At 41.5% G+C, this 23756-nt stretch overlaps 1 protein-coding gene across 2 annotated transcripts in view; it reads right to left on the reverse strand.

Moving 5' to 3' along the window:
* Positions 1–781: 781 nt before the first annotated feature.
* Positions 782–23756, reverse strand: part of LEO1 (LEO1 component of Paf1/RNA polymerase II complex) — a 31798-nt gene continuing 8823 nt past the window's right edge. Inside the window, exons 6-13 of one of the 2 annotated variants that reach the window (XR_012895763.2) lie at positions 21726–21810; positions 21508–21602; positions 21098–21232; positions 19598–19733; positions 16625–16811; positions 15912–16009; positions 3199–3366; positions 782–2568 (exon numbers count right to left, since the gene is read on the reverse strand). Coding sequence is in view for 1 of the 2 variants with exons in the window: in XM_075897251.2 (XP_075753366.2) it covers positions 3268–3366; positions 15912–16009; positions 16625–16811; positions 19598–19733; positions 21098–21232; positions 21508–21602; positions 21726–21810 (835 nt within the window). In the remaining variant the exon portion in view is untranslated. Of the gene's footprint in view, positions 2569–3112; positions 3367–15911; positions 16010–16624; positions 16812–19597; positions 19734–21097; positions 21233–21507; positions 21603–21725; positions 21811–23756 lie in introns of those variants that run through there. The other variant, XM_075897251.2, reaches the window with a different exon arrangement.

Genomic DNA, 23756 nt, shown 5'->3' on the forward strand with positions numbered 1-23756 from the left:
CCATGAGATTGAAAGACAGGCTTGCTGCAAAATATCAGCCCCATCACAGTTTGGGTTTTTTTTTTAAATTATTTTTAAAGGCAAATTAAAACCTGTAACTTTCTGGTAGAGCATTTTAGTAACGAACTGATTTTACATTGTTTTCTGTTAACTTGGCTTACATAACTGTCCAGAATGTCCAGGAATTTTAAAGCAATGAAGACTTAGGCTAATGACCAATAATGGTCTGCAACTTTTCTGTAAGCCTCTCAAGTCTGAACAAGTATAAAAAAAATGGCTCAAGTCGAAGGGCATCACTAGGCAACATTAGGTATTAAAGTCACATGGTCCTACATGCAAAAAACCACATGATCTCAGCACTGTCTGCATAGCAAATATCAGAACATTTCCTTTATGATAATGAAAAACTCTTCCTCTCCGATTATTCCCAAATAAGAGGCAAGAATGGGAAAAGATTGCCTCCACATAAGCTAACAGAAGACTTACAACTAATGACCATTCTGAACAAGATTAACATAATAAAAGTGCCTTAATTACAAGTGGATATTAAAATCTAAGCAGAACAGAGATAATGAAGCTTAAAGTCTATAAAGGAGAAATGCATGAAAAAGCAATAGAAAGTAAGGTTATGAGATTTATTGTTAAAAAATCCCTATATTTAAAATACAATAAACCATAAGAAAGAGCACTTTTGGAAACTGAAGTCGACCACATTACAACGAAAAGCCTTGTCAACATTTCGTCTGTGATTTAGACTGTGACTGAATAAAGAAATTCACACTTTTAAGGAGTTACTACCAATTTAATGTAAATGTAAGACAAAATTACATCAGTGAAATGGCACTCGATTGAGAAAGCGTATTGGGAAGTTTTATGACAGTGCAGGGATAACATATGTTACATCTATATTATGTAATTAAGCCCCTGCTTCTTTACAGCTGGCTTCTATTTTGAGAAAGGAACAAGTGAAAGCTAGGTAACTTGATGGAGAAACTCAATCTCTCTGCTGAGGTCATACAGCTAAAAGGATTACCAGGTCAAAATTATAGCAGATGTAAAGATGTCTCATTCTGAAAAATCCTAAGGGAACATATTAACTCATAAGTAGCACTGCAATTACAAAGTAAAGGGATTACTCTGTCTTAAATGCTCAAAAGCTGGCATGTAAAGTAACATTTTAGTATGTCTTTTTAACTTAAGAAGCAAAAGCACTGAACACTCAAAGTGACAGAAGCCTTTCAGAGTGCTAGACTGGTTAAGACGGCATCGAATTATTTCAAGAAGCACAATGTTACTTAGACAGTACCTTCTTCCTTCTATTGCTTTATATACCAACTCAGAATCTCACTGAATAAGATGCAAATTACTAAGGCTACGTCTATACTGCACCGGAGTTCAAAATAAGATATGCAATTTGAGCCTTGCAAATTGCGTATCTTATTTTGATCTCATTTTGAAATTGCCAAATTACGAAATAAGCTCTCTCAGCACAGCATCAAATTTTGAAATAACCCACTATTCTAAAATGTCCCTTACTCCTCATGGAATGAGATTTACAGAGACGTTAGAACAGTGAGCCTGAAATAATGGGCTTGCTGAGAAGACGCAGGATAGCTATTTCAGGATATTCCAGTATCCCAAAATAGCGTTGCAGTGTAGATGCGGCCTAACAGATTCTCTTTGCCTTCTTTAACTAGGTGGATTTATGTAATAAAAAGATTGCCTGCTGCTATGAGAGGTTTATTATTTAATGGATTTTGGTTCAGAAAGGATTTAAGCAAGTCCTTTTCCCCCGTGTTTTCTCTTCCAATCACATTCAACATTTACCAGACTCCATGACAAGTCAATTAAGAAAAAGTAACACACATAGATAATATCTACCATCATTTTATACACTAGGAAAATCACATTCAGTACAGCAGGGCTTCTCAACTTTGGAAGCCCCGGGGGCCACAATGATACTCACAGCACATGCCGAGGGCCACAACTTAAGTGCGGTTGCATATACATGCAAATAAATGCAAATAGATTCTTTCACACAATGCCTCGGTGCTCCCAGCACCTCTTCCCTGGGGGCTAGAAACACTGACACCCTGTACCCGTCTGTACCAGCCTGCCCGTCCATTTGAGCCTTTCAATGCTCACTCCGCCTGGAAGATGCCTCGCCATTGTGGAGCGTGTTCTCAGTGGAGGTCATGTTCAAAGTATCCCACTTGTGGGCTGCATGTTGAACCCTGTGTAAACTCAAACTGAAGCATGGGTCACAAACAAACAGGCCGTGGGCTGTATGTGTCCTGCGGACCACATGTTGAGTAGCCCTGCTGTACAGCAATCAGCTACCCTAATAACAGGCAACTGTTCTGAAGTACCCAATTATAAAACTGAAGTGATAAAACTTCTAGATGGTCCTTCTGTTTGTATCGTTTTGTGGCTCAATAATTGGTATTGTGTGGTTAAAAAAAGAAAGGAAAAAGGTATTTAGAGGTCATGATTAACACCTGAAGTCTTTAATTGCTCCATCCAAGGCACCCATTCTCCTGTTTCATAGCTACATGCAGCTCGCTCCCTCTAAAAAACAGGCATGAACAATAATCACTAACTTACCCAAAGACCATACGAGCTTACAGAACAAAACAACTATTTTGTCCAACATACATTATTGTCTTTTCACTCTTGTGCCTTCTAACTTGTAGTTAGATCTAAAGTTTAGAAAACATTAACCTCTACATATAAACATGTAGGAATTCTATTAAAATGGTATCTCTCCTCCACCATACCAATGAATGGACTTTTTGCTCTCATAAAAGAGATTTTTGCTATATCCATTAATTCACAAAATCTCAATGTTTCAATGTATAGATTTTACGTCCAGGGATAAATCCTGCTTACAATTACAGTATTTTAATAGATTACTAGACCTGCCTTAAAATAATTCATCAAAATATGCCAGCATACGTCTTTACTATCCATAATGCAAAAAAATAAAAGAATTGGTTATCATAATATTCTAAAAATGGAAATGTATTATACCAGGAAATGTATTAAGCACCCCAGTGTAGAGAGTGTTGGGGCACACAAACATACCCATCAAATTGAAATAGCTTTTTAAAAGTCAATTCAAAAAAATTTATTCACACCTGACTTACAGATCTCAGTGGAAGTTTTCTTTATCAAAATAACCTCATTATGTTTACTTACATCATTGCTGTAAAAGAACTGTACAATATATATACACAAAAAGTCATCAGCTTTCATCTTTCCCCAGTTTTAATCATCTTCCTCTTCATCGCTGATCACATATTTTTTGTGCTTTTTACTTGCTTTGTCATCATCCTCTGCTTTCCTCTTTCCAGAAGGTTCACCTTCCTGAGGGCAAAACACAACATATTTTAAGCTAATAGGAAAAATTCACTGAGTTTAATTTGATAAGGAAAAGCAAAACTTTTGGTCCCCTTCTGGGGGACTGAGACTTATGATTTATTTTTATATAGTACTCAGAGTACTCCTGACATCACACCCAATCCCCCCACCACACTCTCCAATCTTCAGGGCTCGACAAATTAGGCAATCTAATTAGGCACGTGGAGAGTAGATTTAAGCCCGGTGGGGCCACGCAGCGCGCTCTGCGCATGTGCAGCGTGCGCTTCCGTGTGGCTGGCAAGCAAAGCTCGCCGCCGCTTGGTGAGCCCTGCCAATCTTACAGGATCATACTGAAGATGCAGCTATCTTGCATTTGTGCAATTACACTGCTTTCTGGACCAAACCTGGGCCAGGCAAAAAAGTAGTCACGCATAACATGGGCTCTTGGTGTGCTGAATTTCATTTTCCACATTTAAAAATTAAACATATACATTACAAAGCAGCACCTAAAGTTATACACTGGGTATTTTAAGATGCACACCAAAAACTTATTTCCTCAGAAAGTGCTAACAATAATGCCAAAACAAATGGCCCTGGGACTCCTCTCACATAGACAGGTCACATGACCCTGTTACGTGACTACAAAGGCTACTGATAATTCATGGCAAAGTGTTTCTCTACAATTAGGGATGTGAACAACTAGTTAACTATCCAATAAGCAAATGCTTATCGGATAGTCGACAGGCTAGTTGACTAGTTGACTTCTCCCTCCCTCCCGCCCCCCTCTGCCGCCCCGCCTATATCAGAAAGAGGCAGCAGGAGTCGGGGGGAGAGGAAAGGGAGTTTCTAAGTAACATCGCCGCATGAAGCCTGGGGCCAGCGGGGGAGTCCCCAGCTGATCCTAGGCTCCATGCGGTGCTGCCGCTTTGAAACGCTGTGGGGAGCACGGGGCCAGTGGGGGCATACAGCTGTTGCTACACTTCAAAGGCAGTGGTGCTCTATCGACTAATCAAATAGTCGATGCAAATTGCATCGACTATTTGATTAGTCAATTAATTGAAATTTAACATCCCTATCTACAATGGCTGTAGAATAAACTATTGCTCATTAGCAGAGCTTGCCATTAATACACCACAATGCCATAGACAGCAGTAGAAAACACCAACAAAAAAAAGTCTGAGCACGGCCATGGAGTCCCACAAATATCCTGATATAAGAAAGGTGTGTCATTGGTCTACCTCCCATTTCAAGGGGTACACTGAGAAATTTGCTCTTCTCTAGGTGAAAGTTTTAGTCTTGCAGTTAGACAGGGAGAGCAATTTCTGCTAGGCATTTGTAACTACCAGCCTTAATACTGCAGGGGAAGTTATACACTAATAGCTGACCGACTGTTCTCTCCATCTCTCAACAGCCAATATTAGGAATGTCAGTGTGTAGAGAACTACGCCTGGGCTTATCAATTAATCCTGTCAACTACACACATTCTGCCCCCCTCCACTTTGCTGCCTCTGTATCAGAGGCAGCAAAGGGAGTGGGGGGGGGGGCAGAAGCTGATGCTGGTTCCCCATGAGCACTGGATCTACCTGCCCCCCACCCCAATGCTGCTGCCTTGATAGAGAGGAAGCAGCACAGAGGGTGAGGGGGGCAGAGAGAAGCCAACAGGAGGGGAAGGAACTGGTGCTGGGCGGAGCCAGCTTAAAAGCACCAGCTGCACGGAGCTGCCTCTGCCTCTCCCCCTTCCCTCCCTTCCCCCCCCCCCCCCCCCATGCGGCTGCCTCTACCAGAGGTACAAGCAGGGCGGAGGGTGGGGGAGCAGAAGCTGCCACGCGAAGCAGCCTCTGTCAGCAGTGGGCCTGAGCTCACTCCTGCTGCTCCTGCAGCAGTAGCCCCTGTCCATAGGGGTCCAAGCTCCCTGCAGCCAGGGGCTGCTGTAGCACAAGATGGTAGAAGGCTCCTCAGGAGTGGGGCCCGAAGCTCCCTGGCTACCACTTTGCTCCCAAGGACAACTGAATAGTCATATAACAGCTAAATTTTGACACGGTTACACAACTATTCAATTACACCCTATCTAACATCCCTAGCCAATATTAGGGTTGTAAGAGACTAGTCAAGTCACTACTCAACTAGTCACTTCCCCCCATTGCTGTGTCTGTATCAGAGGTAGCGGGAGGAGGGGGAGCAAGAGCCAGTTTAAAAACCGGTCCCACCCAGCACCGTCTCCGCAGAGGGGCAGGAGAGGCAGAGGCACAGGCACAGCAGGAGAAACAGCAAGAGCAGGGATGAAGCAGTCCCCACTCATGCTGGGTCCCGACTACTGCCCTTCTGCCTTTTAAATGTAGGCAGAGCCTGGCAGTCCCCACTTGAGTCCCTGCTGTGCCTCTGCCTTTTAAATGTAATAAGAGCCACCCACGGCTCTTACTACATTTAAAAGGCAGAGGTGCAGGATAGTGAGCGTCCCACCCCATCCCTTATCGACTAATAAAGTAGTCGATGGAAATTCCATTGACTTCTCGATTAGCTGATTGAAACTTAACATCCCTAGCCAATATACCCACCAGAGAACAGCAACAAACAACCAGCATGTTTGAAATTTTGTCTTGACAATTTTGCAGCCACCCAGAGAAATGATATTATGATTTTATCATGTGCGGTCTATAAATTAGTTTCTATTCTTAACACATACCCAATGAGCAAAAGGAGAAAGCACTTCAAAATAACTGCATGGAAATGTTTATTAAAAAAGACTAGGGGGCTGTGCCCCCTGCTTGCTGTGCTCGCCAACCCCCTCTCTGGGGGCAGCTGTCTGGCAGTAGCAGGCTGGGGTGCAGGGTCTCAGCAGAAGGAGTGAGGGGTTTTTGGGAGGAAGGGTCAGGGTTGGATGGCAGAGGGGACGCGGCGTGACCTGGGGAGGGTAGGGGTTGGGCTTGGATGGCAGAGGGGCCAGAGCTGACCACAACAAATGGCTGAAGGCAGAGGTGGGTCGCAATGGCCACATGTGGATGCCAATGACATGATGAAGTCATTTTGTTGTCCCACAGGACATTTTTATACACACACGCGTGCGCGCTCTGCAGTATACTGTTAGAACTAACGTTTTGAGAAAAACTCTGAAACAGAGCTTCAAGTCTCATAAGAGATGTAGCTGGACAAAAATCAAAAGATCAAATCAATGGGGGAAAACAGAAGGCTGAACACTGGATTAGAGACTATAATTTATGGCAAATGGCAAGATGACCACTGTATTCAGTCCTTTCCCAAAAATATGGCCTGGCCACAGGTCTGGGACCAAAACACTATGCCTAAGGTCTAACTTATCTCTAATCCTGACACTGTCTTTGAGCAAGTTGTAACAATTCTCAGACTGTTTACCCAGCCATAACATGGGAATACTACAGTATTTACTGAGATATTGTATAAAAAGTCTCTTCAAAATACTTGGGAAATAGTGCTAATTTAATAAATGCCAAGTGTTTTAGCAAATCAGAGAATGTATAATCACATCATCAAAATTAATGAGATTGCATAAGAATCATGAATTATGAAGGGGACAACCCTGTCTGTCTTATTTTCATGATAGATAAAATAGATAATCACATAATGAGATTATAAAATGGTGAGATCCTTTAATAAAAGGTCTAAATTAAACAGCACATGAGAGAGTATAAGGAACTGAAATAAAAAAAATTCTACTATGAGATAGATAAGGACATCTCTTGCAAATCTGTAGAGAGTGACAATCAGGTTGGTCCACTTTTAAATTAATTAGTTTGGATGATGAACCAAAATGTGGAGGAATATTAGAGGTAGCACTATTTTCCAAGGTTTTTTTTTTCTGTTTCGCAAGGAAATCATTACTATTGATGGCCAAAAACCAATACTTAAATACCTGTTTAAATAATGCAGCTATAGTAGATTCTGGAAAACTTCAGTACAGATGGTTACAAGAAGGCTCAAATCATTTGAATTGTGATTTGATCCATAAAGAACTGGACACTGTTGGGTTGGGCGAAGGTGGGACAAAAGCACAGGAAGAGATCCCACCCAACACAAAGGAAGTGTATCAATTTAACTAAATCTGTTTAGAAACAGATGCAGTTAATCAGCACAGCCTCCTTGGGGGAAACCATCTTTTATCAGTTTAAGAGTACCTTACAGAATCAATTTAAATGTTAAGTGACTAAGGAATCAAGCTAAGCAAAGTTGATGCAAAGCACTCAAACCAATTAAAGAATGTATACACAAGTGAAATCAGTAGAACTTCTGTTTAGAGAATGCCCAAGTCCCTGTCTCCTAAAACTGACAAGAATATGGTGGGCTTCTAAGATAGTGATAAGAAAGTATTAGCCAGGACCAATGAAACTAACTCACTTCCCTCCTGTTTTAATTTACTGGTCACAGTTATCCTGTTCATCAATAGCAAGTGCGTTTTTCGAGTTTTCGTCAAATCAAAAACTATGCTCATTAATGATCAAGGTCTCTTCAATCTACTGTGAAATAAATAGTTGCTACTCATAATAATACAAAGATTTGCTATTCCTGACCACTGGACTGATTTATTATCCAGTTTGCGGATACATTATTTATCCATGTTGCCTTTAACTATAGGCCTAAAATGGTTAAGTTGCTAAACATTAAAGTTTTTTAAAATAATTTGTAGCGGAGTGAGTCCTACCACACCAAAGTGAGGGCTACTGTGTACAAATACCATGTGATTTACATGAATAATAGATTCAGTGTGCTATGTATTTATTGTATATGTTTAGGATCTGATACGCATGAAATAACTAGCTTTGGATTTAACAGGTAAGGTGACTGATTTATGGGATTCCTACAGTATTTTCTTACTATGTTTATTTTACAATGTCCTTTATATTTTATATAGATCCTACTTTATGTTTATGTATTTGACCTGGAGATTTAAATGCTTGTCCCTATGGCGCAAGGCTAACACCATACAAATAAATATCTAACTTTATAAACTGATTAATTTTCAAATCTATCAAGTCTTTGGGTTCAGTCGCTAAAACACAGTATTTCCAGAGGGCTAGCCATGTTAATCTGTATCTGCAAAAGCAACAAGGAGTCTTGTGGCACCTTAGGGACTAACAGTTTATGGCCTAATAATTGTGTTAATCTCTAAGATACCACCGGACTAGGGATGTTAGATAGTGAGTAACAGAACAAATGACTAACCACATGAATTCTTAGCAGTTAGTCGACTATTCTATAGTACCAGAGTACGGCTAGCAGTCAGTGAATGCCAGCCCCACTCCCAGGAAGCCCCCTGCCCCTTACTACTGTATCAGAGGCAGCCGCTTGGGGTGCCAGGTGGGAACCAGTCCACAAAGGGAGCCAATTTTAAAACCAGTTCCCCTTGTGGACTGGCTGCCTGTCACCCTATGCTGCTGCCTCTGATACAGCAGCCCCTGTCTGAGGGGTCCAAGCTCCTCAAGGATAGAGGCTGCTGGGGGAAGAGGAGAGACCGCGGGGGATACAGAAGGGAAACACCTTTACAAATAAGAAGTTACCATGCAACAAGATGTTCTAAGCCATCAGACAGAATTACTAAGAGTAAATCACTACATTTCTTTGTCTGAAATATGGTAAATCACCATTAAGCTTAAAGTTGCCATTATGCCAGCTTCTGAAGCACATTAAATGAAAGCTCTGCACATATGTAAACATTTAGTTCTCTAAATTAATTTCTCTTTAAAAAGTAAAAAATGTGTACTATCAAATGTGCAAAATGACTTCGAGCATGGGACTGCAAGGCAAAAATTGGATTTATTTATGAAAAATTAAAAGTACAGGTCGAACCTCCCAAATCCAGGACTCTCTGATCCAGCAACATCCGTGGTCTGGGAAGGCAGAACAATGGAAGTTGCTGGACAAGAGAGCCCTGGAGGCGAGAGCATGAGCCAGCTGAGAGTCCCACGGGTGCTGGGGAGCCTCTGCTGGGCTGGCAGGGGCTGGTCCTGCAGTGGGTGGGGAGTCCAAACCTGGGGCTCAAACTACCCACCCACGCCGCAGAGCCTCTGCAGCGGCTGCCAGGAATCCCCAGTCATAGGTGGGAACCCCAGCGGCAGCAGGGCTGGCACCAGCCGGCAGGGAGGAATCCCCAGCCCCTGGTGGGTGTGAAGAACCCCCTGACAGGATCCCAGGTGCAAGCGGGGCCAGTGAGAAGCCCCAGCCTGGCCAGGAACCCTAGCACAGAGGGGCCAGCACCGGCTGGAAGCTGACTCTGGGAGCCCCAGCATGGGGCCAGCAGTGGGGAGGAAAGCCCAGGCTCCAAGGCTGCCCACAGCCCAGAGAGAAGCCTTTATCTTCCCTCACCCAGCAAACTCCTTAGTTCAGGACCACTCAGGTCCCCAGGGTGCCTGACCAGGGAGGTCCCACCTGTATTTTTAAATCTTACACTGGAAAAGAGAGCATGAATTTTGATTACTAAAGCAACTCCCCGTATTTTTCCCTGTTTCCTAGTTTATCCTACAGGCTGTCTTAAATAATATCTGTTCCATATACAGTATGGTTACGCTATCTGATTTGTCATTTCACATCTCCTTTTTGTCTGTTTGCTAAGTGACAAAATAATGTCTTGCTAGAGGTTGGATGTCCAATTTTTTAGTATCCTAACATAAAGCTGAATGGAAGCTGGGTTTTGACTTTCAGTATTTCAGATCTGATTCAGTTTAAAGTCAGCTCTCCAGACATCATCTCATTTTAATTTCCTATGAACATATTTAACACCACAATTAACAAGATACAGAACAACAAAAACACTGCCATAGAGAGTAAGTTTAGTGTACTAGCTAGACAAATGAGAGTATCTATCCTTGCAGTCTTCAGCTAGTCGAAACTCATTTTAACCAGAGAATTTTTGCCTGGCTAAAAAAAAAAAAAAAAAAAAAAATGCAGGATTGAGTCCAACAGAAAACTACATAACATTGTTACTACCAGTTAATTTCCCTGTAAGATCAGTTCTGAGCGTTTTCCTTGTTCTTATGACGTTCACTGCTTTGGTATGAACAGTTTAAAAAAAATGAATTTTCTATCATGGCAGACATTTTACATTGGAGCCTAATCAATTTTGATATGATGAACAAAGTAGTAAGTAACTGAATTTCTTACTTAAATAGATATCTTCAAGTCTAGGCAGTAACATTAGCCTTCTCTTCCACTATACTTAAGAGTCATTGCTCTTTAAAAATTGTTTAAAAAACAGTGAAAGCTAACATTGGATTTAAGAATTCTATTAAGGCTCATTTCTGCTTAATTTTTATCCACAATGACATAGTTATAATCTAGAAACCCAGTGAAGTCCCTATTTGCTCTAGGCATCTGAAAAGACATCTATCTAGTACAATTACAGTAAAACTCCGATGGTCCAGCACTCCTGATGGTCCGGCACCATCAGGAACCCGGAAGTGCTCCGGGCAGCCAGACCGTTGGAGCTGCTCTGCCCCCAGCTTCCCTGATTCAGCCGCTGCTAAAACTGACCAGGGGCTGAATCGGGGAAGCTGGGAGCAGAGCAGCTGGAGTGCTGCCGGGTAGGTCCCGTAGCGCTGCCCCTCGGCGCTGCGGGACCAACCCAGCAGCACCCCAGCTGTCCCCGATTCAGCCACTGCTGAAACTGACCAGCGGCTGACTACAGGAAGCCCGAGGTAGAGCTGCTCTACCCCAGCTTCCTGGAGTCAGACCTCTCATAGCCCCCACTTTCGATAGTCGGGCATATCTGATAATCCAGCACCCCCTGGGTCCTAAAGGTGCCAGATTATCGGAAGTTTACTGTATTTTGAAAATGCTCACTTCATTGTACAACAAAATTTCCCTAAGTTACACCAATGGGAATACTACTTGCTCTTCAAAAATATGCTTTATCCTCTTGATAATTTGATGTTTTGATGCTGCACAAAGCACTTCAGCATCAAAAAATACTTTTTGTTTGTGTATTTTACTAGGTAGCCGACGGCACGGTGCAAATTAATAAGATATTACCCTGTTTGAGAGATGAGCGTAGTGCTTTTTTATGAAAATATTTATCAGTAAATGCCTCCAAGTCTCTGTTGATAAACATTCAGAGGGTGCATTGCTAGTCACCATTACCTCATATTTTAAGTGCTTGAGCACCCCCGTGTGGCAATGTTACAAACTTCAGCCTTACAATGAAATTGTTTTAAAATGGATGGTGATGTAGCTTAAAACAGCACAGGAGATTAGTTCACCATTCTTCCACTTCTGAGAAACCAGAATCAAAGCCTACCTGAGATTCTAAATGAAAATGAGTTTGGTGTTCACATATCACAAAAGAAACAACTGCTAACATCTGCTTAAGGTAGAAAAAGGCCTGAATTCTAGTACAGGAGTAAGGGCACTAGCATAATTAAATAGGGTTTCTTGCAATACAGAGTGGCTACGTCTAGACTGGCATGATTTTCCGCAAATGCTTTTAACGGATAAGTTTTTCCATTAAAAGCATTTGCGGAAAAGAGCGTCTGGATTGGCACGGATGCTTTTCCGCAAAACCACTTTTTGCGGAAAAGCATCAGTGCCAATCTAGACGTGGTTTTGCGCAGGAAAGCCCCGATCGCCATTTTCGTGATCGGGGCTTTTTTGCGCAAAACAATACCACGTTGTCTACACTGGCCCTCTTGCGCAAAAGCATTTGCGCAAGAGGGCTTTTGCCTGAATGGGAGCAGCATAATATTTCCACAAGAACACTGACAATCTTACATGAGATCATCAGTGTTCTTGCGGAAAATCAAGCGACCAGTGTAGACAGCTGGCAAGTTTTTCCGCAAAAGCAGCTACTTTTGCGGAAAAACTTGCCAGTCTAGACACAGCTATGATGTGTAACTAAGGACAAGGATTTTACAGCGCCTCACCTTCCTGAGCACCAAATTTACTCAATAAATTAACAAATACACACTATTGGAATATTTTTAACAGACAAAGTTTCAGTGCTTTGCTTTCAGTTATTTCACATACCCCAGTTCTTTTTTAGTTATTTCATACAAATGCCTCTATTCCCATAAGCAGAGTCTCAGACACAGCAACACAAAATGGAATCCTAATCAACTTCCCTGTTTTAGCCATTGGGTTTGGACAAGATTGGGAAACAAAAATACTCCTGATGAGGATTTTACCGATTCAAGCTATATATACACATCATGGTACACTGTCTATATGTGCAAAACACATACAGGCAGTCCCCGGGTTACGTACAAGATAGGGACTGTAGGTTTGTTCTTAAGTTGAATCTGTATGTAAGTCGGAACTGGCATCCAGATTCAACAGTGGCTGAAACTGATCAGCAGCTGATTCCAGGAAGCCCGGGGCAGAGCAACTCTGCCTTGGGCTTCCTGTAGTCAGCCGCTGGTCAGTTTCAGCAGCAGCTGACTTGGGGACGCCTGGGGCAGAGCAGCTCGGGTGCTGCTGGGTTGGTCCAGTAGCACGGCCGCTCCTCGGCGCTACTGGACCAACCCAGCAGCACCCCAGCTGCTCTGCCCCAGGCGTCCTGATTCAGCCGCTGCTGAAACTGATGAGCAGCGGCTGAATCAGGACTCCTGGGGCAGAGCAGCCGGGGTGCTGCCGGGTTGGTCCAGTAGCGCCAAGGAGCAGTGCTGTGGGACCAACTGGCAGCGCCCCACCTGTTCTACCACAGGCTGCGTCCCCCCCCAGCAGACCAGGGAGACGCAGAGCAAAGCAGTGGAAGACCTGGCCCGGACCGCGGCGCTTCCAGATCAGCGTCACAGTCCGGCCCCGGGTCCTCCGCCGCTTTGCTCAGCGTCTCCCTGGTCTGCAGACCAGGGAGATGCTGAGCAAAGCGGCGGAGGACCCGGGGCCGGACCCGTGGCGCTTCCAGATCAGCGCCGCGGGTCTGGCCCGGGTCCTCCGCCGCTTTGCTCCCCGTCTCCCTGGTCTGCTGGCTCCCCCAGCAGACCAGGGAGATGGGGAGCAGCTTTTCTCGCCCCGGAGGAGGCGGGCGGCGGGACCAGGCGTCCCGCCGCTCCAGTCCTCCAGGGTGACAAAATCCCCATTCGTAACTGCGGATCCGACAAAAGTCGGATCCGCGTAACTCGGGGACTGCCTGTATTCAAATTAATTTTTTATTCCTTCAAAAGTTATCAATGCATGGAAGGTTTTCCATATTATAAGCTCACAAATAACCACACTCCAAACTAAACTGTATACAAAGAGTAATTTTGATGTTTCAGTAAGTGAAACTGCAGAATTGTAGCATTTGTTTCACTTTAATGAGCATAAATCAACACGTCTAAAAAAGACTATTAAAGAAAAAATACAACGTTTTATATGAGAGCCTAGGAATTTACACTGACATAGCTACTTTATTTGTCACATAATTTATTAGAGTATATGAGAGGGACAAACAAGGACTGATGAGAAGAAATTCAGTTGAAAAAAATGTGAAACAATATTCGAAAGAATTTTAAATGGTAAAATCAGCTCAAGTGAAACTGTTTTGACATGTTCAAAATCAGAACTGAACAAATCCCTGGAAAATATTTTATAGGCAGAAATCTTAAATTGACCTACTAGGTCTTTCATTTTTAATTTCCACAGATTATGCTGCTGTATAGACTGTAAAATGTGATTTACATTAAAGGATATCAACAGGAAAATAGGAACATAAAATTAAGCAACATTTCATTCAAATGCAAAAATCACCTTTTCCTCTAAGCAACTAACCTGAAAAAACATTAATAAAAGGTGTGCTAAAGACAGAGCCAACCCAAGGGTTTTTTGGCATCCTACACAAACTATGACTTTGCCTTACCCCCCACTCAATAATTAGGGGGGAGCAGTAGGGGAGATGGCACTAACGCCCCTGCACGGCCAGCTCTGTCTGGTGGGAGAAGGAAGAGGTGCTGTGTGCTACCATTTCCCCTTCTCTCCTCCCCCCGGCTGGGGGAACAGCAGCACAAGAAAGCATTCACCTGCAGGCTTCTCTCTCGCCACTCCCATTGGCTGGGTTTTTGGGGTGGCCAACCCACGGCTCTTGCTAGTTCTGAGCTGCGTGCCTACAGCGTCTGGAGGGAGAAGTGTGTGGCGATGGCGGCTCCGGTGAGACCCAGGCACTGGGTTAGAGTGGGGGGCGGGCTGGGGAGTGCCTAGCTCTGGGGGAGGCGAAGCACCTTAAACTCAAAGTCTTCATGGATGCAGAATAAGGCAGCCAACACAGATGTCATATTTAAATTCCAGGGCAAAAAAAGAATCAGCATATACCTGGTTTACATTGTGTTCCCTTAAAGAAAATTCAAAAGCTATTGTTTGCCAGGCTGAAGAAATTATTCTGAGATATGAGTCTCTTCCTTATTGTTTTTGAACCTCTCATATTTGCAGTCTGGGACAGACCTGAATTTTTAGAACTATAAAAAAAGCCATGGGGGGGGGGGGGGGGGACACCATACCAGAGATCAACAAGCCGGAGTGAAACAGGCACTTCAAATTATGCTAATTTACTTCTCAGTTCAGTTTAATTTTAAAAAACTCACAGGACCTAATAGGGCAGCAGTATTAAATTTAAAATATATGGTGGGGATGCTTGTTTTGTGAGAATATTTATGTATTTGTGAGAGAATATTCGTGTATTTTTAAAGGGTTTTTTTAAAATTTGATGTTTGTTTTTTGTCAAGTTCTCTAAAGATCTATGGCTGGACGTGAATTTTTTAAGTGATTAGTTTTTTTTATTGGTTTTTGTCCAAAATATCCTGTAATGTTATTTTTAATCACTACATTGTGTGTACTAGATATATTTATTGCTATCTATCTATAAAATGTGGATCTTTGCACTCTATCCACAGCTATTTTGGCTCTTCGTCTCTAACTGGTTAGCCACCCCTCACCTATATAGTCAGGCCAGCCCTAGCTAGAAATACATATTCTCTGATCCACAAAGTCAAGGTGGGCATTATGTAAGTATCAGTAGCACTCTTACTAGGTCAAGATGTTTTAGGTTTGAATCCAGCATTTTGACTCTAAATAAATTATGAGACTGCAAGTGTAATATTAGATGGAATCACATTGTTTAGAGGCAGGGAATTTTAGGGGGAATAAAAGAGGCAGAAACCTTAACACTGATGCCAATATTTCCCTTCATGTCTAAGTCTATACATGAGCCATATGTGCCCCGACTCTCCTTTTATCAAAGGATTAATAACAGACCAGCATTTAACTCTTCCCTTTAAAAAGCAGTGATCTACAAATAGTGGCACCTTAAAACAGTTTTCTGCTCTCCCCCAACAGTCTTGTCAGAAGTTTATGGGAGCAGCTGGAGGGAAGGGGACAGTAAAGAGTGGTCAATAGAGCACTGGACTGGGACTCTTGATATTTGGGTTCTATTCTGGCACTTCCACTGCTTCCCCCCGTTCCTCAATCTTTGGGGCCACAAAATCTTGAAAAATCTCATATTACAAGAACTTGACTAGATAAATATGTTATATCCAGTCCCACAAGGAGAGAGGAGAATTTGTTTTTCACAGTAATACTCAGAAGAATACAAATTTCATCATATAGTAAAATGCTTCTCTCACCTCATCACTAGTTAGTTTCTTTGCCTTGAGTAGTCTCTGTGTTCTGTCTTCATCTGATCCCTCGTCACTGTCTGAAGAATAGATTCTAGCACGTTCCTCTGAAAATGAGAAATTAACCCTAGTAAAGACTGGTCTGCAAATGCCAATCCCTTCCAAGCCACCCTGAACTATACCATTTCCTTATATTTCACACAATAATGTGCCAATATCTCACCATCTTAGGCTACGTCTACACTGCAACGCTATTTCGGGATACCAGAGTACCTTGAAATAGCTCTCCTGAATGTTAAGAGCAAGCACATTATTTCGGGCTCGCTCTTCCAACCTCCCTGTAAACTTCATTCTACGAGGAGTAAGGAAAGTTTGGGAACAGCGCTTTATTCTGAAATCTGGTGCTGTGTAGAGAGCGCCAAATGATGAAATACGCTATTCTGAAATAGCATCAAAATAAGATGCGCAATTTGCGTAGCTCAAATTGCATATCTGATTTCAAACTTTGGTGCAGTGTAGACACACCCATAGTGACACACTATACATGAATTCACAAAATATAATTAAACAGACTTAACGTTCTTTATAGTTTCCGTGTTCATTATATACTACTCTGAGAAATCTGTTATTTCATCAGGACTATCCTGTGAAATGGGTCAATATGAATAAGACTGCACTCATCAGATACTAACAAAAAAGTTACATTCAGATTTTATTTGTACCTCTTATACCACCTTTGTAGCGGTTTTTAATAGCTGCCAGACTGATTGCCTCTTCTCCTTCATCCTCCTCATCGTAACGATCAGGTTCTAAATAATTTGCACTAAGGCCCCGCTGGTGCTGCTTCTCCCGCATTCTCCGCTGCTGGGATTCTCTACGAATAGAAGCTCTTAATCTCTCCTCTTCTTTCTGACCAGGAAAAGCAGCAGCATGTAAGATCCACGGAGAATTACACCCAGAGAGCATCTTTCTCCAATGCTGCACACCTAGTATAGTCATTTCACATAGCTTGATGATCACTTTGCACTGATGCGAATGACTACACACAGGGCAGGACTATGGAGAATCAGGCAAGTCGTTTTTATATTTGACATTTCTCTTGATAGAAACATTTATAGCTTTAAGCGTCTTTATTTATTTTCTTTAATGCAGACCAGAGTCAAAGGCTTAGCTTCCAATATTGCAAATCAGATTTTGGAATATTCTAAGAATTTAAACAGCTTAAAAATAGAGACAACAAAACATACCCATGATGAAATATAAATTATTTACAATCAGATAACATGCAGGGAAAAAAAAGCAACTTAAATTTAACCATTACTTGTTTCTGGATTGCTGTGTCTGTTTTACCTTTCCTATACAGAACATGTGTGATAAACATTGATTTGTTCATCGCACTATGCCAAAAATGCTATTTTCAATTAGCACTACTTTTCCTGGAACATTGTATTGTCAATGAATACAAAATTTTGAAAAACTAATATTTATATCTGTAGCAACATACTTAAATTAATGTTTGAATAAATATGTTCAATCTCTAGATTTTTATTTTCTTACTAAAATTTAAAATAACATTTACAGAGGTAACACCAAAGCAATAATGGAATCTCAGAAGCAACACAGAGACCATGGTTTGCAGCAAACACTACGAATTTTCCCCCCACTACTGAAGGATTGGAAAAAACTTCACTTTTCAGTAGAGGGCCCAGCACTTCCTTCACAGTTGCCTGTGGAGTACCTCAGAATTGTTTGGCAGGGTTGTTTCTATAGATTACAGCAAATACTCCATTCACAAGGTTTATTTTATGACAGCTACACCTTGATAGCAATTGTAATCCTTACTGGCACTAGTGACACATAACCAATCAATATTCAATCAAGCTTTTAATAAACATATACTCTGAAGTGAAATCTTTTGCACAGTGCCTATGTACTGGTCCTGCAGTGCATGAGAAATCTAGTTGCAGCACAAACAGATAACTTACATACAAAAAGGTTACTTTTGGTTAAAAGTAAAAAACTAATAAAATAAAGAAGTTTGACTGATTTATTTCCAAAAATTCCACAACCATTAGCTCCTCTGTTTAAAGCATGGGAATTTTCAGGCCAAAAGATTAGTTGGAATAGTGAAAGGCAGATATGGGAAGGCAAATAAAAGGGGCTAGTTTCTTTAAAAATGAAATTACAACTGGCTCTAGCATGTTGTACAGGAAACACAGCATTTCATGTGGAAGGTTATCCATCAGCCCTTTGCTGATTTGTTCTGTCTCAATAGAAGGATTAGTCCCCTTCGCATGCCAATCCAGGAATGGCAGACATAGGAATTAATTCTGACACAAAATACAGGCAAACATTACTGTGAGTATTATACAACTGGCTGCTATTCTTGTATAGTTGGCAACCAACTTCACAGAATATACATTAAAAATGTCTGCATTTGGGTGTTCGAACATCTATCTGAAAAAAGACAAAGTGATCTTCCTGTGGCTGGCATTGTCTGTAGAGTGAGGCCTGTTAGAAAATTGTTTCAGGTTAAACACATTGGGTACATCTAGACTACATCCCTCTTTCGACAGAGGGATGTAAATTAGGCACATCAAAACTGCAAATGAAGCCAGGATTTGAATTTCCTGCACTTCATTTGCATAATGGCATCATGATGCTCTTTCGAAAAAGCGCTATTTTGAAAGTAAAACCGCAGACTAGACGCGGTTCTTTCGAAAATGGAAGCCTTTTTCGAAAGATCCTGTAAACCTCATTTTTTGAGGTTTACAGGATCTTTTGAAAAAGCCTTCTCTTTTTTTTACTTTTTTTTTTTACTTTCGAAATAGTGCCATGATGCCATTATGCAAATGAAGCATGGGAAATTCAAATCCTGACTTCGTTTGCAGTTTTGAAGTGCCTAATTTACATCCCTCAGTTGAAAGAGGGATGTAGTCTACACTCACCCTTACATTGGCACCTCTGCTTTCTAAACATCAAAGAAGCCATGGAAGTCTGTTTGCCTTCTCAGCCAAAAGGGTGGAGAATAGCAATATTGCTATTTATCAAGAAGGGAAAACTGCACAGAAAACTGACAAAGCAACACATTCTTCCTGTTCTTGCATAGAGGAAGTTCCTATACAAGTCAACAAGTAAAAACTTCCACTGAAAAATACACAATAATTTCCATATTACAATACAGAGATAGCTAGGCATTCCAGTCAGGACTGGGGCTCCACTGTGCTGGGCCCTGTAGAACAAGGGAGATTAATTTGGGCTATAATTTTGAAAGTGCAAATTAAGTGTATACAGGCCAGATAAACATGACGTAGAGTAAAGTGTCAGGATCATCTGGCAACTGCTATAAAAACAAACACATCACCTTATTTTCATCTTAAAAACAATTTTTTTTCAATTTTACTTCCCAGAGCTTCATTTGTTGTATTCTTAATATTTGTTTTTAAATTGTTATTTCTGAAATATTCTTGTTAACAATTTCTGCTCTTAGTTTATAAGGCAATCACTGTATCAGGGGCTATATCCACCAATCATAAAAATGGATGTTACATTGGTAGAATATATTACTAAGCTATACTGGGTAAATCTTAATTCATTTTTCTAAAAGCAAGTCACAATATTTACAATTTGAGAGGAACAAAGTTAGTTCTAAATTTACGTCATAAAACAATAAAATTCCTTATCACAATTAACACCTTAATCATTTCTGTGCGCTGAGATTCTGGATCACGACCAGCCATTGGCAAAATACGAATTTTTTGGGTCTTTGAACATCTATCTGCAAGAGACAAAGTCATCTTCCTGTGGGTGGCGCTGTCTGTAGAGTGAGGCCTGTTAGAAAATTGCTACAGGTTAAATACATCTTATAAGGATACCTTTGCTATCCAAGAACAATCACAAACATGCCACAAAAACAACAGGGAAAATCAAAGACTCATTTGTGCAAAACCAAAAAAAACCCACAACAGATAATATGTACAACACACACAATTATCTAATAAAATATTTAACAAAATCACCCTTCCCCTAAGAAATCCTTCACATCCTCTTTACACCGACATATTCCTCCTTCTACTTCAGATTTATGCTTCTGATCATTATCACCATCTTCGTAACAGTGAAGTATTGTGTAGAGATCTTTTTTCCAAGATCAATACCCCTCCTGATTTACACCATTTATCATAGTAAAATGTAAATTAAGTATTAAAATTACAGATAAAAATATAGGTGGTCTAGATAGTGTAATAAATAGCATACTGGCCTTCCAACCCTGGAGATTTGGTCTCAGACCTAATTACCTTCAGATCTACTCTGAAAGTGAATATTGAAAAATGGCATCTTCTTACTAAACAGCTCAATTTCCTCTGTACAGTATTCAGTGACAGTGAAACAGTATTTAGCTTGTTTTATTGTTCATATAGTATTACAGTTATGCTATGGGGAAGGACAGGGTGCTGGCTGGTATCTGGGCCACTTATCAATGGAAATTTTAACTCAGTCTCAATTGCAGGACCATATTCCGATCTCAATTATGCTTGTAAAAAAATGAGGCACAGACAGCTGCCCCAAGATGCCACTTCAGGATCACTTTTTAGAGACATGTACTGTAGCTTTCAAGCATAACTAGCTAGCTTCAAGCTAGTCTTACTCTTCATCGAGAGTATAAACTCATACAATTTGGAAGTCTCTGTACAACTGATACTCAGATCCCAATACCAGTGGTAAGCACTAGTGTTTCCTGTAAGTCAAGTGCTTGGGCGATTGCTCAAGAGAGATTCAGGGGCTGCCCAGCTGATTAGCAGAGCACCTATGGTGCTCGCAGCATGTTTTTCTATAGTGGTGCACATACATGTGCCTCGGTGCACATGACAAAATTTAGTTTGCACATGGATGGAAAAAAATTAGAGGGAACACTGGTCACCACTGAAGTCAAATGGTAGCCTATAAAACTCATGACTGAGCCACAGTTATGTGCATAGCAGCCTCAGTTTTCAAGAGCCAGAAAAAAAAATTAAAATAGTTTGGGGGGATTTTTTATTAAAAAAAAAAAAACCCTCTTCCATACCAAGTGTAGTAAAATAAAAACTCATTAATCATTTCTTCACCAATTCATCTCCACCTTTCAATACTCAAAACATTTCATACCAAAATGTTGTACTTTGACTTAATGTTCTGTTAATTAACTGTATGTTTACCTGAAAGTTAATTTAGTCTTGAACACAGCCTGGCCCTGTAGACCAGTTCCTTGTCGGATAAACAGATGGTTGTGATCTCCCTGTAACGGTGCCTTGTACACATCAAATACTTCATTGCCCAAATGCAGTGACATGCTGAAAAAAAGATGTATATATCATTTAGTTTGATATTTAGTGACTCATTCTGGATTTACCTCATACATAAGTGGAGAAAACCTTTTCCTCTTTTTTATGTACAATGTAGATTGAAATAGTTAAATAATACAGCCTACACTCAAAGATCTGAGAAAACAATAGTTATCAATTGTGAAAGCTTCAAACGCCACCCCCACACACTTTTCTATGCAAGCACATCTTACAGTTATGTTTTCCTAGTCTAGATTAGAAAATACAGACAAGCCTAAACTAACCTTCCATCTGACCACTTGACTATCCGTGCATTGCTTTCTCGAATCTCATTTCCTTCTTCATCTCTTCGCATCCGCCAACGTATAGTATTTTCCACCTGGAACAGAAAGCCTGTAAGTATGTATCGCCTTTGAATCTCCTAGGTTTTTTGTTTTGTACAGTAGTTTGAATGAACCTAACAGGGAAGAGGGGAAATGCAGAAAGAAAATTACAGATATACCTTTAGTTTTAATCTTGTTCTACCCTCTTCATCAAGCATCTCCTCATCTTCAAATTCATCCTCATAATACTGAGGATCAAATGGTCTGTAATAAATTAGACAATGTATTCTTTATTCACCCATCCTCTAGAAAAGCAAATGCAGGTTAATCTAGGACTGCTAAAATGCATTTGCGATTCAGCTAAATTATACATTACACATAACTGTAGACATCACTACCATGGTATATATGCATTTATTTCTGTAACCATGTAATAAACTGGAGAGGTTTAAAACCACAGACAATATAAAGTCTCTAATAATATCAGCTGCAACCAATTCTAAGATTTTACACCTCTAAATAGCTTTTTGTAAAGACAAAGTCTACCTCAAATGTGATGTCTTCCCCCCAGTGTCCCATTGTGGCAAAGAGGTCAAGCCTGACTTTAGGACAGAAGTGGCAAACCTCTGACCTGCGGGTTATCAGGATTAGTCACTGGAGGGTTGCCAAGTGGTTTGTTTACCTGAGTGTCTGCAGGAACAAAGCCCCACAGCTACCAGTGGCCACAGTTTGCCGTTTTAGTCAATTGGCACTTCTGGTAGGAACTTCCCGCAACCCTTATTGGTTGGGAATGGCAAACTGCAGCACTGGGAGCTACAAGCAGCCATACCTGCAGATGCTCAGTTAAACTGTCTAGTGGTCCGCCAGCAGCTAACCCTGACAAACCATGTGCGGCCAGTGCACCAGAAGCTCTAGGACTTGATATGGTAAAGTGAGTTTTAAAAATATGATAAAGACTTTGTCAATTATCAAGGTTCAGATGCACAAATTCCTGCCAGAACAACATTTGGATGAACCATCTTTCATCTGAGCCTAACAGGTGTCAGGTTTGTCCCACACAGTCCCACACTAACCCATCTGACAGAAGGGAGAGGTGGGGATGTAACTGTGTAGTCACCTGCATGATTAACCAATAAGCCTGATAGAGAGGCAGCTGCGAAGAGGGTGAGGGGGGCAGGCAAGAGCCAGTACATGAGGGAAGCCTGCCTTCAAAACTGCCCACGCACATATTGGCCCACGTGAGCAGCTTACTCCCCTCCCCCTCCCCCAGTGCTGCTGCCTCTCTAGCAGAGGCAGCAGCGTGGGGCGGGGAGGGGCAGCCAGTTCTATGGAGTCACCTGCCCCAGACTTCTGCCTCCCAGAGGCAGGGGGGAGAGGGGTAAGCAATAGCTGATGCAGGATGGAGGAGAGGGAAAGTTGGCTTAAAAGCTGGTTCTCCCCCAGCACCAGCTCTGTCCGCAGGGAGCTAGAAGCGTGGGGTGGCAGGAGGATCCCCAGTAGTGGGGCTCAGAGCGCACTGGCTGCTGGCCCCGCCCCTAGGGACTATCGAATAGTCATGTAACCCATAAAATTTGATGCAGTTACATGACTATTCAGTTAATCACTATCTAACATCACTAGGGAGAGGCAGAAAAAATTTTCTTCCCACCCAGTCTGATATCTGGAGGAGTCTCATCCCTCAACTCGTCTCCCTGATGTTGTAAAGGAACAGAAAGTGAAAAGGGAAAAGCTGTTAATCTTCTAAACTACTGCTATTTGAGCTTGGTGTGCTTGAAAATTAGGTTTGTTTATATTGGTCAAGAGTACGAAAAATCCTTACCACCAAGCAGGGATATTCAGCCAACCTAAGTACCCATGTAGACCATTCAAGTTCTACAGAAGAACTCTTCTGTCAACCTAGCCACTGCCTCAGGGAGGTAGATTACATATGCCAGTGGGAACAATCCCTCCCATTAGCAGAAAGAGCATCTACATTGAAATGCAACAGCAATGCTGTTTATGCTGTTGTAGTGTTTCAAGTGTCAACAAGCTCTTGGTTTCCATTTATTAGTATCTCCATTTGCACCTGCTATGGATTATGGCTGCAAAGAGTGATGGAAGGAGAAGCAGCAAAAGTGACCAAAGTTGTCAGATGCACTTTTCTACTCTTTGAGAAAGCCATCAATGGCTGCAGTAATCTGTCTGAATATTTTCCAAGTCTGTATATCCTG

This window comes from Pelodiscus sinensis, chromosome 14, assembly GCF_052426305.1.
Source record: "Pelodiscus sinensis isolate ZL-2025 chromosome 14, ASM5242630v1, whole genome shotgun sequence".
In the NCBI taxonomy this organism is placed as follows: domain Eukaryota; kingdom Metazoa; phylum Chordata; order Testudines; family Trionychidae; genus Pelodiscus; species Pelodiscus sinensis.